The following is a 19585-nucleotide window of genomic DNA, read 5'->3' on the forward strand; positions in this document are numbered from 1 at the left end:
GATTCCTCTGGTGCCCAATCATGTCGTAGGACGAATGGTCCGAATCGACACGGGTTACTAGTTGTATACGTGGTTGGTGAGCATAGTGACCATGGGTATGATTATACTCATGTGTAGTGACATTTTTATTGTGTTTCATTTCATTTATTTCAGGCTAGGTCTTCTTGCACTTCGCGTTTAAATATTATTTCTATTCCACATATTCCGATAAATATTTATGAAATATTTGAATGCTTTTAAATATTCATGATACAATTTTATAATAAAACGTGGAATATGAAATATTTTCAAATTAAGTAAATACAGAAACAATTTTATTTAGTTTTTCTTTAACGGAGAAGTCAGATACCATCTGATTTAGTTATCATAAAGATTCAAATCGATATAATATTGGTTTTATAATATGTATACTAGATATACATATTAATTATGCTTTTACATTAATTTAATTACATTTTATACATTGTAAATTCAAATATAATTTGAGGATTTTTTCCGAGTAGTAAAGTTCAATTCCTTCTATAGCAAACTTTAACTTATTTACACGTTCATGCAAAATTGAACAATTTATGTGCAAGAAGACAATTCGTGACGGGTAGATTTCCAAGCCAGAGTGATATATTTCAACACATTTTGCGTATTCTTGAAAATTTACTCTGAGGAGGAAGTCGCCCGAGGATGTTATATTAATTTTCACAATAAATTCTTGTTTCATTGCAAAGAATTCTTAATTAGAGACATTCAATTCTTTTTTATTTATTAAAATTTTGCATTTCTTAGATTAGTGTTGCGAAAAATTTCCAGCGCGAGAGTAAATATGACGATGCACTGACTAGTATTCGGTGGGAATCCTTTTGGTTTTTAAACTCAATCCTTTTTATTATTTAATTAATCAAATTAGTTACAAGGATTCCGCGGCATAAGACCGTGAACATCACCTCTGGGAGATACACCCATGCATTACTAGGCCTTTGCAGGCGCAGCTTTAGAATACGGAACATATGAAAATATGTTACCATATTCTAAACTGTAGTCCTTTTGTCTATACTATGGGCGTCCGCAAATCTGACACCGTTGGATGCAACGTGTTGGACGGGCGGGTAGCGCTCTTAGCGAAGGGGTGCACTCTGTCCTGGCGTTACGACGTCCAGGCGGGGTGGGTGGTATGTAGCGTCTGGCGTAAGTCTAGGGGGCGTGAGACCCTTCGTTGCCAGCTGGTATTAGCAGTGCACCATGTTTGCGTCATAGTTGCTCTATTATGCTTTTCAGTATTTGTTATTAAAGCTTTATATTTACAAAGTCGAGTCACTTTTATTAAAATAGTGAAATATTAGCCCGTTAGATGTTTGTGTACTAATCATGTTTCTAGAACAGGATTTTCAGGTTTAACCCCTTCCGTGTTTATTGTCAAAGCCCATTCACGTGCCCAGGTGCTACTTGGATGGGTAGAGACAATGGGCACGATGACGTAGTTCATAAGAATAAAAATTATTAGCGGCTGGCATTGTGTTAGTATATCGTGCACGACGTAACCTCCACATATGGTGTGTGTGTTTTTAGGCTGTGGGATTGCGTCGGTTTAATAACTTTTTCATTTAACTTTTAATTTGAAATAATATTTTATTCAACAAGATGTACAACAAACGTACAAACCAAATAGTATTATTACCATTACTATTACTATATGTATTGCCATTATTATTACCATGATTATTACCATTATTATGAAATATTCTATATCAAAGTAGTTAATTAAATTTTGTAATTATCATTATACGCAATGATTGCTAGCCTTGCCAGACGATTTCAGTGAAAAATGGTACGTACCGTAGAGTGTGATGTGAGATGAAACTCGGGTGACGGAGGCGTCCCGGGACGTTCTCCCTAGTTTAGGCTCTTGCGCCCGGGTGGAGTGTATGGGGGTCGTGGAATGAATTTTTGTGAGAATGTGATTTTGCCTTTTTTAAATATAGCGTTAGGTAGGTAGGTAGTATACCTTCTGGTGTGTGTGATAGATTGTAAGTAGGTAGGACCGGGGCAGGTTGTCACAGTCTCTTGGTCGGGTAGGCGCGATTTCGCGTGATCAACCTGTACCTGGAATATATTTGAAGAATTGACGATACAATCGACGAACGGAGTATGCCGTTCGCTTTCGATTCTGTCTGTACAATTTTTCAAATTTTTGGCGACTTCATAAGTCGTCATACGCGATCGCGATGGCACGAAACGCACAAGTTCTGCTCGAGCACGGCACGTGTGCACGAACAACGACTTATATAAAGTCCTTTTTCGTCCACGTGTCAATTAGAGTTTCGCGATTCTTCTTTTTTGTTGATTATTTTTTTTTTGGTTTTGCGAATTTGCAAGTCTCGAGCTTTAGATATAAGTTTCAGGTGGGTGGACCGCCCGAAGAAAGAAAAGGCTATATGCCGAAGCGCCCCGACAAACTGTCTTTCAAGAGGGGAACTACTAATGATTTTGCATCCTTTTGCTAAAAAGGATGGGAAATCATTATCGTTACTACTTTGTCACTGTGCTCGCCTGTAGTTGTAGTTTTGTAATTTCAGGACAAGAGGGGGCCCGTGACCCCCATGATTTTGGGCAAATCGCGTTTTCGATTTAGTGTTGCGAATATTGACCACGGTTCAATTAAGTGTTGCGAATGAATATTTATTACGGTTCAATTTAGTGTTGCGTGTGCATGATTATCGCGATTTTCATTTATACATATATTAGTGTTGCGAATTTTAAATATCGCGTTTCCTTTTTACATTGCTTTAAGATTATTTGAGTTTTGCTTTGTAATATTGATTGCTTTAAGATAAAGTTTTGCTTTTTAATGTTCATTGCTTTAGTGTTGCGAGTAAAAGGTTCACGGTTTGAGAATCCCCGTTTTTTGCATTTTAATTGCATGTCTGTTAAAGATAGTGTTGCGAATGACATTAGCGCGATTGTTTCCCAGTGTTGCGACTTATAAATACGCGATTGCTTTGCCTTAGTTTATAGAGTTCCCTGCTAATTAGTGTTGCGTTAATGAATATTCGCGTTTTGCATTAGAGTTGCGATATATGATGAAATGCCCAGAAACGATCCAGTGGAGTTGCCATGGTCCATAAGGCAGCTATGGACCAGCTGCCGTGATACAGCCTTGGATTGGCTGTACCCCTTTTTTAGATTAGTGTTGCGTCTTACAAAATTCGGTAGATTTGAGTAGTGTTGCGTTCCAGTTCGCGTTTTTTCTTTTTTTCTTTTTTTCAGCTTAACGTTGCGCATAATGGAGCAGCCTTCACGCGTACGCTTTTGTACATATTATATAATTAATGAAATTAGTGTTGTGAATGAATTCGCGATTGTTATTAAATTTTTTACTTTTTTGCATTTATTAAATTAGTGGAAGTAACTATGACTCACATTCGGTGGGAATCCATTGCTAGTCAAGGATTCCGCGGCCTAAGACCGTGAACACCATCTCTGGGAGATATACCCATGCATTACTAGGCCTTTGCAGGCGCAGCTTTAGAATACGGAACATATGAAAATATGTTACCATATTCTAAACTGTAGTCCTTTTGTCTATACTATGGGCGTCCGTCAATCTGACACCGTTGGATGCAACGTGTTGGACGGGCGGGTAGCGCTCTTAGCGAAGGGGTGCACTCTGTCCTGGCGTTACGACGTCCAGGCGGGGTGGGTGGTATGTAGCGTCTGGCGTAAGTCTAGGGGGCGTGAGACCCTTCGTTGCCAGCCGATGTTTTGTCATAGTTCAGAATGTTTGCAATTTTAAAATTAGTGTTGCGTGTGATTTCGGTTTGTTTTATAGGGTTTGCTTAGGGATTGCTCTTATGGGCAGTCAAACTTTTCTTTTCAAGTTCCCCTGTACCCTCCCTCCCACTGCCATGCCCCTATTCTTTTTTCTTCCCATTTTTTAATTTTGAAAATTTTGAGCATTCGGTTATTGGAAATACTGTTAAATAATATATGAATTTAGTGTTTTCAGGATATTATTAGATACGATAAAGTTTTAAAGAGAACTTTATTCGAAGTTTTATTTAAAATGAAAGTTCATTTTATTTTGTGATGATTGGTGATAAATTATTTCAAGCAATATTTGTTCATTTGAAATTGCTTACTTAATTTTAATTGTACTTTGTTTAAACAAAAGTAGTGGATGATCGTTGTTAAGGTTGTTCAGTTTTAATTTTTAAACGCGATGTTTTGTTTCAAGCTTACGGAGAAGCTAATTAAATTACTTTTATAAATTTTAAATTGTTTTCCTCAAAAGCAAAGTCCACTCGTGATTTTCTTTCCAGTTTTTCCATTTACAATAAATTTGCATTGAAAGGTGTATTGAATAATATGATGCAATAAAGTCGAGTAGAGTCGTGGTTGTACGTACTATATATTGCAGTAAAAGGCAGTTGTTTAATTTAAATATTGTGTGCTATTTGTCGCGAAATGAACGAATATTAAATACAATAAAATGAAATAATTAATGTTCTTAACTCAAATCACTTAACTCAAATATATATTTTTCTGAATTTTTTTCTCTTTATTTTGGTACTGAAGTTTGCTTTAAATTCATATTTCGTATCAAATTGATTTTGAGTTATTAACAACCACTCTGACTTTTATAAAATTTTATTGTTACTAATGTATCTTCTTTCCAGCTATTAATTTTTCTTTGTCGTTATCTGGATTCAATTAATCAGTTTCTGTTACAGAGAAATATCTTTATAGGAAGTATGAAATAATAATATCGGATAATCGACTGGAAGAAATGTAATATAAAATCTAGCGTCCATAAATGGAATTCAATGTATCCAATTAAGTAAAACAAGGTGAAAATGATTGAAAAGGAAAACTGATTTTTATAAGTGGTAATATTTGAACCGTACTATTTTCAAAAATTGTATTTAATCCTTTTCTGTTTGTTTCAGGCAGGTTGTAAATTTATGATTAAGGCTACATAAGCCTCATTATTTTCTTAAATTATGTTTAATCCTTTTCAGTTTTATTTCAGGAAGTATTCTAGTGAGGACAACAAAATCAACAAATTCATTGGACTTATTTATGTATATGGTCATTAAGATATAATCGTCAAACACTGCAGTGTTTAATTAGGAAGCGTTAGATTTAAGCGAATTTTTAATATAATTACGAGCGCAGGTATAGGTAGCTATTCTTAGTAGTATAAGTATGTAGGATAAATATGCAATTGCATATTTATTAATTACAGATCTGTAATCAAAATCAAAATTAAAAAATGTTGCGATAGGAATAAAAGGCAAAAATCTACGTAAACATATGTATAGATAAGTAGATAGGTAGGTAGTGAATAAAAATAATGCTCCTTTTGTTGTTCGTTTGCACTACAGTCAAAAACGTTTTGCAAATGTGCATCAAGAGGATGATGGTATTGAATAAAAATAAAAATTTGCATAAATGGAGGGTGGATGGGATGAGGTAGGGCGGGTCTCCACCCGCAGCAACCTCCCCGTGGTGAGACCTGGGCAATCGTTATTATTTGATGACTAATTAATAACTGTATCATTATTTCTATGGTACATTCATTAATTGTGCAGCAAATAATACGAGCGAATTGGCTGCGAAATTTATGCTTTTTTTTCTATTTAATCTCTGTTATATTTTTTTCAGGAAGTGTACCACATTGCAAATGCAATGTTACGGAAAGAAAATTAATAATAATGAATGCATGGTCAGTATTGTTTAATTATATCGCCATCTATAAAAATGTAGCGCAAACAACTCAACGACTTACCGATTGATTATTATTTTACCTATAAGAGTCGAGGATAATTTAACCCAGTTATTTATTACTATATTATCCCTTTTTATGCATCCATGTATCCTTTATATCCCTGTATTTCTGTAACTATAATTGAGAAAAGAAATTTGGGAAATGAAGATCGATCCTTTAGTAGTCGATATGTTGTCGACTTATCGATCACTCTCCAGGAAGTTGGCACCGACGACAGTATCTCGTCGGTGAGTTGGTAATCGCCGCGCAGCTTCCGCTGGTTTTCGATAGACGACACTGGTGTTCTACCATTTAAACAATCAATCGGTAAGTCGTTGAATAGTTTGCGACACTTTTGTATAGATGGTGCTACGGTCGAGAAAAAAATTACACCTTTCTTCTTTTTTGACGTCTGAGGACAGACTGATGCGCTTCAGCGCGGAGGCGACTACTTTATAGATGCGAATTCCCGCTTCACCGCCGGACAGCTTCAGCCGCCTACCTTTATTCGAATCAGCAGCTACAAATCCAATCAACATGCGTTAAAATCTTACAGTGCGAAGTATTTGACATTTTTACACTAGGATAGAGCAGACGACACTCGTTCTCGAGGCGGAAATCATATTCAGTCTCGTTGGATCTATAATCACTGCTTTGTCTGTGATCGAATTGAAAATGGTAGATCCCTAACCCTAACTTCGAAGGAATCGACCGCTTGGTGCAGCACTTGCTCAGGGAATTCCCAAACGAGAGCGCTCTCATTTCCTCTTGGGTTTCACCCACGACATGGAGTGGAGAACAGTAGCGCTGACAGTGTTGGTAGTGAGTTTATGTTTTTTCGCAATACCGATCAGAGTGGATCCTGATACTAATAACGAGGACATCAAACTTTTTAAGAATTATGTCTCGCGTTATAATAAAACTTATAGAAACAAACCGACGGAATATGAGGAAAGATTTCAGCGATTTCAGGTAGGTGAAGGAATAAATCGCTACTCGTGAAAACAATAGATAACTATATGCAAACGTTTCGTGCGATAAACTTATCAGCATTCCTAACAAGTGATAGTTTTGAAACTTTTCCCGCGTTCGAGCGTACTTTATTGTTTCTTTATCTGACGATAAGTATGTTATTCGCTCAGGTGCAAATAGATTATTTTGATAATGTAATATGAAACTGGTTAGCGTAATCAATAAATGAAATTCGATAAATTTCAATTTAAATAAAATTGAAAGCTACAAAGATGGATCATTTTAGAGAACGCAGAATATTCTATTAGTCTTTTACATAACAGTATTGTGCACGTAAAGACTGTCCTTATTACAGAGATCGTTGCGGCACATAGAAAAAATGAACGGCCTTCGATCGTCACCGGAGAGCGCGTATTACGGTCTCACCGAATACTCCGACATGACGGAGGATGAATTCCGGACGCAAACCCTTTTACCCGATTTACCCGTCAGAGGTAAGAAATGCAATTAACGGAAGGGAAGAATCTTTCTTTAAAAAAAAAAAATTTAATATATTAGGCGGGAAACACGTGACTGCGCCCTATCACCGGATGCACCATTCGCGACATTCGGATAATCGGGTGAAAAGAGCGACCGGTTTACCCTTAATATTCGACTGGAGGGACAAAGGGGTAATTTCTCCTGTCCGAAGTCAGGGAACATGCGGAGCTTGTTGGGCCTTCAGCACCGTCGAAGTCGCCGAATCGATGTTTGCCATTAAAAATGGCACTCTGTATCCGTTAAGCGTGCAAGAAGTAGGTCATTTTCAATATTTTCTTTTTTTCATCTGGAAGAAGAATTTCCTTTCTTTTAACAGATGATCGATTGCGCTAAAAACAGTAACTTCGGATGCGAAGGAGGGGACATATGCAGTCTTCTCTCGTGGTTGTTGGTGTCGAAGGTTCAAATATTTCAAGAGCCCACTTACCCGTTAACGCGGAAGACGGACAGTTGTAAGCTCGAAAAGTAAGTGGCCCGCGTATACGTCGCTGACGATGGACAGTGATTAACGTTGAATTGTATTTCTGCAGAGCACAGGGTAAATCTGGCGTTAAGATAAAGGATTTTACGTGCGATAGGTAAGAAAATGTACAGGTGAAACCAGGACTGTTTACATAACACGTAATTCCAAGGGAAACGTGTTTCTATTTACAATTAATAGTTTCGAACGAGGGATTATATTTAAGTATCGGACATTCAATCTAACGTATCGTCGCATCAACACGTACTTCTTCGCGTGTAATTAACTGTAAAAAGTTTTCTTACATAAGCTGACCGGTTGGTATTGTTGGTCATCGAATCGCGATTCGTCCGAAGACTTTTCGTTCTCTCGTTTATTTCGCCTACGGAATAATATTCATCAATGCAGTATTTGCGCGTTAAGACGATTAAAGGTTTAATGGACTTTAGTTTCGTAGATGCGGAGGATGAACTGCTAACGACACTGGCTACTCATGGTCCGGTTGCGGCCGCGGTGAACGCTTTGTCTTGGCAAAATTATTTAGGTGGAGTTATACAGTATCACTGCGATGGTTCCTTTGATAACTTGAATCATGCAGTGCAGATAATAGGATACGACAAGTCCGGCAACATACCGCATTATATTATTAAAAATTCATGGGGTACAAGCTTCGGAGACAAAGGCTTCATGTACATAGCCATAGGAAATAATTTATGCGGTATGAATTTATCTTCTTCATATTTATTCTTCTAACTTCAATTTAGAAATAATCTTTCTATTAATAGGTATAGCGAATCAGGTCTCGTCGTTGGACGTTCTTTAAGATGATTTATAAAATAAAATATTTATATTAATCCTACGTTTGTACATAAAATTCAACGACAATAAGATTAACAATAACGTCAATTAGATTGTATTTTCGATACCTGTTATACAATTGACACAATTTTTACGTTAGTATTATATTGTACGATTACCTACGCGACCATTTGTATACTTTTTACAGATAGAATATATTCTAAACGGCAGATTAAAATGATTCTCCAACCTCGAAATGATGAATCCGAAATTCCGTTACCCTTTCTAATGTTACTCTAGCAAAAATATTTTCTGAACATTTATCGGTTCCGTCTTATCGATACATTATCCAGGGATTGCGTAACAGTTTACGTATCGTCTAGTGTGCGTTCAGAATTGTTTTGATTATCATCTGGATTCCATCCTTTGCACGCAATGGACAATTTCGTCTTCATCTGTTTGGTCAGCGGTGGAATCATATGACGAGGTATTAAAAACGTGGACAAATTGAACAAGTCCAGAAATACCTTATACCTGTCGCTATTATCGAAAGATAAAAATTATCAATGGCGATAGATAATTAAAAAATTAAATAGAAAGGTGTTGATACATTACCTGAGAGTAGATTTTAAGTACTGGTACCCTGAAGATCCTCCCGTACCAAGTTGCTGAGATCCAATCATTCTTTGAACCATCAAAACGTGATTATCTAAAGGACGAAAAATACATTTTACCGATGATCTTATATACTCGAGGATTATTTAAATTAAACGGTAAATGTTTCGCCTTACACCTCCATTTAGTGATAAGAGAATCGATGTCCATCAATGCAGTCAGAATTTGATGAGGCTGACTAAATCTCGGTTCGTCGCGGTACAGTGTGATCATCACTGCTCCTTGAAGAGCCGCGTAAGCGAATTTTCTTTCTCCCCGTGACACAAGCGCATTGTGAAGGGATTCGTTGAAAATTGACTCGAACACCGCCTTTCGGGAATGCACATTCGCCAGATGATAATTTCTAATCTGTTCTTTCGCGTGCTTCTGTGGAAACGATAACGCATTTAAGATCATTCTAAATTGAAGAATACAGTGAACTCTGGTTATATCGCCGTGGAAAACTTTTGAAGCTTCCAAGCTCTCATTTAGAGGGAGGCTAATAATGATGGAAGGGCAATATAACGAGAGTGTACTATATGCGTAATTAAAGAAATGATTTACTCGAGCGAATTGTTCCTGCTCGGCGAGCAATTTCTCCACGGATCTTTTGTATTTCCCCCAAAAATCAAAGTCGTGCGTCTCGAGACCTGGCGTCCTCGCAAGCCATCTCTGAACGAGACAGCTGAGACTAGGTTCTTCCTCGGAACGTTTAATCGCCTCGATAGCTTTCGGATCCCTTCCAAACACTCTGGTGTAACTCTGATTGTACTTGACTCGGTGTTCTTGTTTCACGCCCAGCTTATTCTCCAATAAACGAAACTGCAGCGATTGGAAGCCGGAAGCTGGACACAGGTAATCTCTAAACGCCATGAAATCCAATGGTGTCATAGTTTCTAAAATTGTCACTTGATCTACCAGAAGCTGGACAACATAGAAAACAGAACGTTAAGATCATCGATAAACATCAGTGAAATATTCTACTAATTTTATCATTCAACAAATTCTGTAATGTATTCGCGTTTTTTTTTTTTTTTTCACGCAGACCAATCGATTTCACCGAGTCTACGTCTAAGATAACCGCATCCGCATTTGTACGGTTGCCAGGCTTATGCTTCTACTTCAAGAAGCGATCACCAACACGTGTAATGTTACAATAAATTACCTTTACAATTTTTCCTTATATGATATTAAATTACAAAACTCAAAGTCATGAAAATAAAAAAGATAACGAACGTTATACGTTAATTACAATGTTTGACGAAATAATTGTAGAATGTAATTTTTGGAACGATCCTTCCAGGAATTGATAAATATGTTTCGTTCGAATTTTTATCGAGTTAACCCTATGATTTTTCAGTAGAACCAGAAGGAAAAATGCGACGACCACACCTGCATTCTGTGGTATCGAAAGAGCGTCAACGAGTTGGTTACCTAATGCATCTATGCGTGTTAGCGTGGGGTGTCGCATGTCATCTACTGGTATTACTTTACTTAGATCCCACTGTTATTTCTACGGTTCTCACAATCGTTCTTATTGCAACGCAACAGAAGAGGAAAGCAACGTTAACGAAAAAGTGTCGCATTGCTAAGAAACCTTGACCCGTTTATCAATCCTCCATGAAGAATCAATGAAACTAATATTACTTTATTTTGATCGTCTTGATGACCCGTGAGAAATGCAACGATCCATGTTTTTACAACTATCGTGTCCGGTATTCGAGCAGTTGCGTTTAAGTGAAATAGTCTTGAAGGGTGAGTTTACAATCTGATTAGAGGGTGCCTGCGGTGGAGGAGCATCACTCCTGTCATAAATCTCGCTGGCCTAATTGGCTTGCGATTAAGGGTCGTTCACATTCCTTCCATCACTGTCATTGTCAACGTATGGCCACTGGCCTTCTTTTTTACCTACAGGATTAACTCCGCGACACGTTGAACGAAATCTATTTACCATTATTTCCCTTTTCTCTTTTACGCTCGACCGGGACGATCGGGAGCGTTCTAAAGGCAGGATCACCGGGAAATCTTTTTATCTATCGCTTACTTTCAGAATGAGGACGATGCGGTTTAATCTCTTCAAGATTTCCAGGGTCCTCGACTCGTTCAGTATCTGCGGGACCCGGTTCTTCTGAATAGCCGGACGATTGTTGGAGGTACCATTCAAGAAGTCGTAGCCGTTTGATTCCGAGTTAAAGAGTGCTCTGACCGAGTCCAATTCGTAGATAATCTGCTTGAACCAAAGTTCGTACGCTGCAGTGAAAACAGAAAAAAAGAGAACATGCTCGTTTTAACGATCGTACTTATTACAGATCGCAGTCGCCGTCTTGGTACTTGGACAGATTTTTATTAACTGCGTTATTTGCTGATGTTATGTTCAGATTTAAGATTACATCATTATTATTTTTTTCTTTCAGATAATTTTTCCGTTTAACCCCTCGTCTTATCTAATTGCATTCGTGACGCAAATTACAGTTTAGATAGGAAAAATTTGGATGACATTTATAGTTGATGCAATTGTTTGAAAAATCGTAAAGTAAAAGGTTAACCGTGATAAGAGGAGATCCTGGGACATCTGTAATTTGTCATCGCGATTCTATACAGATTATTTACCTTGATGAGTGACGATAAAAAGATGCTCATCGTGCACTTCCTTGTTGTACTCTGCGCTTAATAATCTTTGTGCGGTTAAGATTTTATCTAGTCGCAAGTATTCACCATAAAGCATACCCGGTCCTTCGGTCAACTGATCGTTATCTTGTTCTTGATCTTCGCTGAAAACAAATTATCAGTCAATTTCATTTTATCAATGTCATTTATTTTATTATAATTCTTCTTTATGCCTCTAATAACGAAAGTCATGAATTTTTAACATCGAATCGTTCGAATTGAAAATTTCATAATTTAAATAAAAAAGTCGCATTTAAACGGGAAATTACATAGATTCGGTTGTATAAAAAGATATTTTCGAGCGATTACTTACGCAAGACCGTCCGATAAGGGACAAGCCATTTTTCAAACAGCTACGTATGTGTATTCCTGCTGTTAACAATGATAATCGTAATTTCAAAGGGTAATTGAAGTTTCTTTCAATTACATATGCGAGAAATTTTTCACTTCACAAAAATTAATTATTGTTCGCAGATTGGTTAATTATTTAAAATTGATATCACGGTTCACTTGAACGAAATTCCTTTAACTTGACATTTCTTTGAGTTTCAGCGATCACCACTTGGACTTGGAGGATGATAATACATGTTGCCGACGAGGTGGTTGAGCCGCGACTAAAAACTGAATGGCCATCGGCACGCGAAACAATCCCTCTTATATTTCCAACAGCGACAGAATACTAATGTACCACTGCTGATCATGGCTTCTTTAAATGTTTTTGTAAGCCAAAAGCAATCTATAAATATCTAATATCTGTGGAGACTTTTTTTATTCAACAATCTTGCTTAACCGCTGACTGATGTTTAATTTTCCTAATGACGCGCGATCGCATCGTGTACACCGAGAGCAATGGAGTTTTCCAATCAATTATTTTATTCTTATATAGTATAAATTTCAAATAAAAATTCCTCGATTGTCGTGCGATCAAGTACAATCGAAGTACAAATTTTTATTTTCCAGATATGGATGTTTCCTTTCGATTAATTGAAATTAATTAGAATCATTATAAATGACTGCATAAATTGTAAAATTTATCTTTAGATCATCTTCGAATTGATTGATTAAAAATTTAATCGTATCAATGTCAAAAACAAAAATTGTGGGAACTTAAATCATTCTCTGTCATAGACTTTCAATATTATGTATTAAAATCATTAGTTTTTTATATCTGCAATAGATGCCGCGACTGATATCTTTCGGGTTATCGTAGTTGCGTGATCGAGGTGACAGATGTCGTAAAGGGTACGTTCAAACAATTGAACTTACGAAACTGATTTTTTTATAATCTGTTTATCAATAACACACGTCGTGACGCGTTATTAAAAATGATAAGAGCTCCAAAAATGGTAGACACAGGAGGGAATAGATTACAGAACAACCGAGTTCCATAAAATGGAGCTGCTCTCCAATATCTCCAATATGTGACCTTGTAAGATTCTAGGACCTACAAAAATATATACGTATTATATAAGAATGTCTCTCATATAAGTGAAGAGGCTATTTCGTGAGATTAGTAAACTTTTTCTAAAGTTACATTCGATTATATCTATCACTGATACCACAACACAGTGCCGTAGCAAGAATAATGCAACAGGTGTGCACATTGGCGTATTCCACCCTATATGTTTTTCACGTAAAATTTATGTTACGACTGGCCGCGAAATTTTCATCGGCAAACTTTTTAATGGCTTTCTAAACGATCGTTCGAACCTGCGAATCATATTTTGTGTAATTCCTTTAATGTCCTTGTAATTACTACCAAACTGGTGTTCATTATATATATATTTATTATTTAGTTTTGTTAATATTGAATCGAACGAGGAGAAGTACCGTCAGTATCAAAGCACTGATACAATATCTCTGACAAATGATGTTCGATTACACAGGAACAATGAAGTACGCTACTGGTGTATGTGTATGTACGTAAGTACATTATGTGAATACGTTGAGTCAATGTCGGTGTCTCCAACACTATACAAATCAACCGGTATAACGGCTGTTCACTTTACATACAAGCAATCAGATCTGTCTGTCCGGTGATCAAGTCTGTTCTATCGAGGTTGTTTCTTTTCTTAGCTGTTGCTTGTTACAAGAAGTGCAAAGTGTTAATAGCTTCTTACAATATATATTTCTGGTAAGTGGCGATCCGTCGAAGGATACAAATTTGTCATATTTCAGTAATCATTGCCTTTCTTATTAGCAATATTCTGTAACTTACGTTTCAAAGTGTAAAAATTAAACAATTTTTATCGCATGATTTATTTTTACATATGAAAGATATTTCCTATAGATCATTGTTTGATTTAAGTACTTAATAATGTATCTTCCGGTAGGAAACTTTAATGGACAAAATATTATTATTTGTAATAAACAATATATTTGTTAATTTATATATTCCTTTTGTTTTGTTTCTTATTTCAAATATAAAAGAAATGTGTACTTGAAGAGTAGGTCAAATAATATAATAAACACAAACGTCTATAAGAATTGGCTCACAACGACAGAGACAATATGGCGGGAAATGTGCACAGTATTTTTTTCTTTTATTAAAAAATTCTATTTTCTGCAGTACATAATTATTTAGCAGTCACTTTACTTGATATCACTAGATGACGCTCTTGGTCAGTTATAGTTTTCAAACAGGTTTGCAATAAGATGATTCAGCTGTCAACAATTAAAATCGTTAGAAGCGTAGATTGTTTTACCACGTCTTAGTCAGAAGAGAAAGAGAGCAATGTTATCGTTGAAAGTGAAGTATTAAAATTTCTGTGCAATTATTTCATAGGAATTGTGAAAGATAGGAGAGCGAAGGAAAAAAATCAAGTGAAATCAATATTGATTTTCTTCTATTTAACAACTGCACAACTATGGTTACTGCGGTTAAATGATTTTTGTCGCTTACTATAGAATATAGTGTAGGTGGGGAGATTTTATCTGGGTTGGCTATATGCACTTGCTGCACGAGATATACGTATATTACGTTACACCATAGAAACAGGGACGACTATCTAAGAGATTATGAACATCTGCATTTCGCTAATTTGCATACTGTTGTTTCGCATTAAAGCGACGGATTAATCAGCATCCGTTCTGACATAATAATATTAATACTTTGACAGACGCATATTTAATAGAAACAGCAGCTCTTACAATATATTTTCTTAGAAAATTATACATTATAACAATAAAGAATGTATCTTAAGAACAGAGGTGCAACAACCGTGTTGAAGGTGCATCCTCTGCATTTAAACCCTCGTCATAATTATTTTTATTAATCGTCCAATTTTGATGATTTTTGCAGAGACTCATTCACGGAAGGATGTCGAACATTACTCTATACTCTTATGATCTCAGCCCGCCATGTCGCGCTGTTCTGATGACAGCACACGCGATAGGTTTGAAGCTGAACATCCACGAGATTAACTTGATGCACAAGGATCACTTGTCGGAGGAGTATGCGAAAGTAGGAAAATGCCGGATCTCTATAGTTAATCCTAGGATTAAGTTCTAACTGGTTTCTAACATTTCTGTTATCTTAATAGATCAACCCTCAACAAAGCATTCCGGCGATGGACGATGATGGCTTCTTTCTTACAGACAGGTATTCTTACATAAAGAGCGTCCGTACGAACTTCGTTTTTTCCATACTAATTAATATAAATTTCGTTGCAGCCACGCTATCAATTGCTACCTGGTAGACAAATACGCCAAGGATCATGCCTTGTATCCAACGGATCTACAAAAACGCGCCCTGATCAATCAGTTCCTCTACTATGACACAGGAGTGCTCTTTGCCACCGCGAAAAATGCATTTGTAAGTGACTGTTAATCAGGAGGATCGAGGATACACGTATCAAAGTTTTCCATTTCACAGTTTACTCTTTTAGCAGCAATTTAAGTATACACCACTTATCACTGAAGATTTTATATCGAGATCTATGTAAACGTTCGATTCCTCTTTGTGAGAGGTGTAAGATTTTTTCTTCATTCAGTGAAAAAACAACGCAACGCTTATTATGCATTTACACGGTACTCGGTTGGTATACCGTTGTTGATGGAGTTACCACGGGCTAAGGCACGTTCACGGGGTAGGCAGATTAAGTCGCGCGAAAGGAGGTTAATGCGATTCGCCTTTCTGCGCGTAGAAGCATTATGCGATACCGCCACCAAGTTCCTGAGTATCCTATGCACCTTTTATAGCACCTAATAAACTCGGCTAACTGCACATTTTTGTCGGTGATGGGCCAACTAGGATAGACTCGTTCCTCAACCCGTACGCGTCGTACGCTTGTAAACTGAAAAGCCGCTTTGAAGTAATTTTATGAAGAAGATTTTTTTTTATTTCCCAGCATCAAGGGGATTATACGCAAAGAGGGACGAACGTAACATCTTTCGTTATCCATTTTTAATTTCGCTTTCGAAACGTTTTCAGAAACCCATATTCATGCAAGCGGCGAAAGAGATTCCCGAGGAGAAAATGAAGCTTCTGAACGAAGCGTACGAACAGTTGAACAAATTACTGGAGGGTAAGAAATGGCTTGCAGGGGATTCTTACACCCTTGCGGATATAAACTGCGTATCCACAGCGTCATCCGCTACTGTAAGTTTCCATTGAAAGATAAACTGAATCATCAAGAATTTTGATGATCATTTTTCCGATGCTTTCCGCAGGTAGTCGTCAACATGGACAACTATCCAAACGTGAAGGCTTGGATGGAGAGATGCGAGGAGGAACTTCCGGGCTACAAAGAGTGCAATGCGCCGGGAAATAACGTATTGCAAGCGACTCTTCGCGTCTGTCTTGCGAAAAAATAAATTACTACTTCGTTTTGTATTGTTTCCTTATTGTTTATAATTTTAAGATTGTGGGATCGACGCGCGAGTCGCGTCTGTCTGTTTATAATCATAATTTCTCTTGGAATATACGCGGAATTTGTTATGTATACTTCAATTGCAATAATCGGAAAAAATCCTATATTTAGAAACATATTATTCTGATGCACAATGGTTGTGCGCAACTCCGGTTGCCCTTTTGTCAACAAAAGTTGTGCATATCATTGGCCGGACACGAAGCTTCCCGGAAGGGTCAGATAACTTGGTGGACTGATTAATATGCTTTCTCTAGTGTCATCTTCTCTTTTGTTTCTCTTGCGTTTCGTCCGGCCGTGTTATCGTGGATACCTAGTCTCGTGATTGGCATCCATGCTTCTACGAACTTACGATCGCGAGAGATAGTTCATTTTTTCTCTATGTTCTCAGATAATATTATCGAGGACGCGATGTCCTTTCAGAATCATTATGAAACGAGAACGGAAATTGCCCTTGTTCTGGACGCTCTTTAGAATTGAATTTTTGTCAAGTTTCGTAGAGATCTCAGAGATGTCTTCCGTTGCAACATACAAGTTGTCAGACCGAAGATACCGAAGACCGGTTTAATCGAGAAAATTTATAGTTTGTGGTAATTGTTAACGGTTTAAAACGGTGTTCGGAACAGTTCGAAAGAGTTGACGTAATCTGTACATAATCTGTACGTAATCGTTGGCATTGAACCTGATGCAGCAGTCGAAACACCTCTTCCTTCGCGTTCCTCGATAACTGCTTTCGTCTCTGGTTCGTGTCCTGGTCACCGTGTCATTTGACCGTAATTTACAAAAATTAATACCTTCTATCTTCCGGCGATTTTCTTGATTAGCGCTACTTAATACGTTTTCACTGATTCGAGACTTGCTTCGTATGCGAAATAACCAAGATGGTTCTTCTTTAAATTAGATTATTAATTTCAAATTCAAGCTCTCGATTTTCTATCTTGGAGAATGCTATTCGATTTTTTTTCTTTAATTCTTCAATTCTTTAATGGCTACGCCGTCTTAATTATCTTTCATACCTAAATTGATCTCTTCAGCATAAGCGGTGTATCGAATGGCGCTAAACGAACGCGAATTTCGCAATATCGACGATTCGTTTAAGCGGTTGCCGCGCGTGTACGTTATTGTTCAACGTGTACATTGTATGGAAAACAAGATGATTATGGGAAACGAGCTGGTTGCCACGAGAAGTCGGTTAATTAGCGAGCTCTTTACTCGTATGTTGTATCACTCGTACCGGGAGTCGCTTTTCCGGTTTCTCTCCTCTCTCCGTGGATGTGTTGTATTTTCTGTTAGGTAACTGGCGACGACGAAAAACAGGTCTCTCCTTCTTTCAGCATCCGTTCGATTCCCATCTCTTGACGCAATGATTTCTTTCTTTTCTGACGCGTTCACGATCGACGCGACGGATCAGCGTAATACAACGCGCGGCAAAAGAGCGGCCATTCTCGATTTCCACGAACCAAGACGCGGTGGCTAGGCTCGCAGGCTAACCTCCGGTCAGACAGGTTCTCGCTTTTTGGCTCGTTTTTTGAATCTAACCACGTGGCTTTGTATTTTTTAGATCCGACCACGAGGGTAGCAGAAAATTACTCGGATAGCAATTTCTTCTCCATTCGGTTACGAGGAATTCTGTCAAGTGGTTGGTCCTGCAGTGGATTTAATAGGATTACCTCCTGCGGCTGATGAACAGCCGAACGAAGTAAAAAGAACGTTATTCTATTTTTATGCGAAGGATGGTGTTACTAGCTGAAGAAAGGATTAGCAATCTTCTGCGGAAATATTTATGATGCACCAGCCTAGCGAGTTATTAAGGAGACCAGGCATTTAAATCACTCGAAAATGAAATATCCTTGGAGAATTAATTCTTTTTTCTTTTACCAGGATTTTCGTGCGAAAAATTCTAGCGATTTCGAAGTAATCCACAATCTAATTTCTACTTGCCAATCTTTGCTTATCGTTTATTAAAATTATACTTTGGAGTTTAAGGAGACCAGGTATTTAAATCATTCGAAAATGAAATATCCTTGGAGAATTAATTCTTTTTTCTTTTACCAGGATTTTCGTGCGATAAATTCTAGCGATTTCGAAGTAATCCACAATCTAATTTATACTTGCCAATCTTTGCTTATCGTTTATTAAAATTATACTTTGGCGTTTGTGCAATCCCAATTGCTTCGATTCGTTATCCCGTTTAAATGTAAATAAAAATCGAGTCTTCATTCAGGGAGGGAGAAATGTGTAATTTTCTACGTTGCAAAATGCAAAACATGTTTACTTCGTTCGGTGACAATGCAAAAATCTTCAACCACGTCTCATACTTTTAGCTAACAATTACCGGAATAATGTGATTATTTGTTTTATTCGTGTATCATGTTAATCAGCGTTAATTGATATTTCGAATAGTCGTATGGGAGAGGAATAGAGCCGGAACGGCTATGTTGTACACGTGATCAGTTTCAGTTGAACGTTTCGATACTACGACGGGGTCAGCCGATCGACCTGCTTGTCTCAAGTCATGATCGCTTCTATTTGCTAAACAAATCGAGCTGCTCGACGCTGTTAACGTTCTTCCTGTGTACAAATATAACCAGTTATCTGGTACGTAACCGTGAAACGTATTTCATCGAGTTCGATACAGTAACGACGATAATCGATTGCGTTAATCCGTTTGCTTGAATAGGTAAAAAGATCATCATTTACATTCTTTCTTTTAATATTATTACAAGGTGCGGTAGGCAACGTGTGTTAATTAATATTCGAACATTGTGTGGGATTATTCGTTTGACACATTGAAAACAGCCGTGCGTGGTAGAATCACTCGATTTTTTTATTTAAGCTTCTCCACTTCTCATCTTACAAAATTGATAC

At 37.3% G+C, this 19585-nt stretch overlaps 4 protein-coding genes across 7 annotated transcripts in view; 3 read left to right on the forward strand and 1 right to left on the reverse strand.

Annotated features, from left to right (window-relative positions):
* The first annotated feature begins 6506 nt into the window (after positions 1 to 6506).
* Positions 6507 to 10220, forward strand: LOC117600061 (cathepsin O). The gene is made up of 7 exons (XM_034315013.2): positions 6507 to 6730; positions 7086 to 7224; positions 7289 to 7524; positions 7587 to 7735; positions 7801 to 7848; positions 8180 to 8448; positions 8516 to 10220. Exons 1-7 carry the CDS (start codon positions 6545 to 6547, stop codon positions 8551 to 8553), a joined length of 1065 nt encoding a protein of 354 aa, XP_034170904.2. The 5' UTR covers positions 6507 to 6544; the 3' UTR covers positions 8554 to 10220.
* Positions 8897 to 12565, reverse strand: vermilion (Tryptophan 2,3-dioxygenase vermilion). 2 transcript variants are annotated; one of them, XM_034315011.2, is made up of 7 exons: positions 12163 to 12565; positions 11793 to 11953; positions 11227 to 11432; positions 9747 to 10106; positions 9320 to 9569; positions 9144 to 9237; positions 8897 to 9068 (listed from the first exon to the last, which is right to left on the reverse strand). In XM_034315011.2, the coding sequence occupies exons 1-7, from the start codon at positions 12189 to 12191 to the stop codon at positions 8897 to 8899; spliced, it is 1272 nt and encodes a 423-aa protein (XP_034170902.1). In that variant the 5' UTR covers positions 12192 to 12565. The 2 variants fall into 2 exon arrangements, with proteins under 2 accessions (XP_034170902.1, XP_034170903.1); XM_034315012.2 differs by lacking the exon at positions 12163 to 12565 and having other exon boundaries at positions 11227 to 11409; positions 11793 to 11948.
* A 1242-nt stretch (positions 12566 to 13807) lies between these two features.
* LOC117600062 (glutathione S-transferase 1-like) lies at positions 13808 to 16794 on the forward strand. 3 transcript variants are annotated; one of them, XM_034315016.2, is made up of 6 exons: positions 13808 to 13983; positions 15151 to 15312; positions 15392 to 15450; positions 15522 to 15663; positions 16282 to 16449; positions 16521 to 16794. In XM_034315016.2, exons 2-6 carry the CDS (start codon positions 15169 to 15171, stop codon positions 16662 to 16664), a joined length of 657 nt encoding a protein of 218 aa, XP_034170907.1. In that variant the 5' UTR covers positions 13808 to 13983; positions 15151 to 15168; the 3' UTR covers positions 16665 to 16794. The 3 variants fall into 3 exon arrangements, with proteins under 3 accessions (XP_034170907.1, XP_034170906.1, XP_034170905.1); XM_034315015.2 differs by lacking the exon at positions 13808 to 13983 and adding an exon at positions 14456 to 14598; XM_034315014.2 differs by lacking the exon at positions 13808 to 13983 and adding an exon at positions 14686 to 15079.
* A 140-nt stretch (positions 16795 to 16934) lies between these two features.
* Positions 16935 to 19585, forward strand: part of ldd (lipid droplet defective) — a 31140-nt gene continuing 28489 nt past the window's right edge. The window contains exon 1 of the mRNA XM_076692628.1: positions 16935 to 19397. The gene's annotated coding sequence lies outside the window, so the exon portion shown is untranslated. The remainder of the gene's footprint in view (positions 19398 to 19585) is intronic.

This window comes from Osmia lignaria, chromosome 15 (assembly GCF_051020975.1).
Source record: "Osmia lignaria lignaria isolate PbOS001 chromosome 15, iyOsmLign1, whole genome shotgun sequence".
NCBI classification, from domain to species: domain Eukaryota; kingdom Metazoa; phylum Arthropoda; class Insecta; order Hymenoptera; family Megachilidae; genus Osmia; species Osmia lignaria.

Excerpts from the sequence above, each read along its gene's own strand:
- vermilion (XM_034315011.2), bottom strand. The coding sequence starts at position 12,191 with ATGGCTTGTCCCTTATCGGACGGTCTTGC. Across the intron at positions 11,954-12,162 it reads CCCTTATCGGACGGTCTTGC|CGAAGATCAAGAACAAGATA; the intron begins GTAAGTAATCGC and ends ATTTGTTTTCAG. Across the intron at positions 9,570-9,746 it reads AGCAGGAACAATTCGCTCGA|AAGCACGCGAAAGAACAGAT; the intron begins GTAAATCATTTC and ends TCGTTTCCACAG.
- LOC117600062 (XM_034315014.2), top strand. The coding sequence starts at position 15,041 with ATGTATCTTAAGAACAGAGGTGCAACAACCGTGTTGAAG. Across the intron at positions 15,313-15,391 it reads TGTCGGAGGAGTATGCGAAA|ATCAACCCTCAACAAAGCAT; the intron begins GTAGGAAAATGC and ends TTATCTTAATAG. Across the intron at positions 15,664-16,281 it reads CCACCGCGAAAAATGCATTT|AAACCCATATTCATGCAAGC; the intron begins GTAAGTGACTGT and ends AAACGTTTTCAG.
- LOC117600061 (XM_034315013.2), top strand. The coding sequence starts at position 6,545 with ATGGAGTGGAGAACAGTAGCGCTGACAGTGTTGGTAGTGAGTTTATGT. Across the intron at positions 7,525-7,586 it reads ATCCGTTAAGCGTGCAAGAA|ATGATCGATTGCGCTAAAAA; the intron begins GTAGGTCATTTT and ends TTCTTTTAACAG. Across the intron at positions 7,849-8,179 it reads AAGGATTTTACGTGCGATAG|TTTCGTAGATGCGGAGGATG; the intron begins GTAAGAAAATGT and ends AATGGACTTTAG.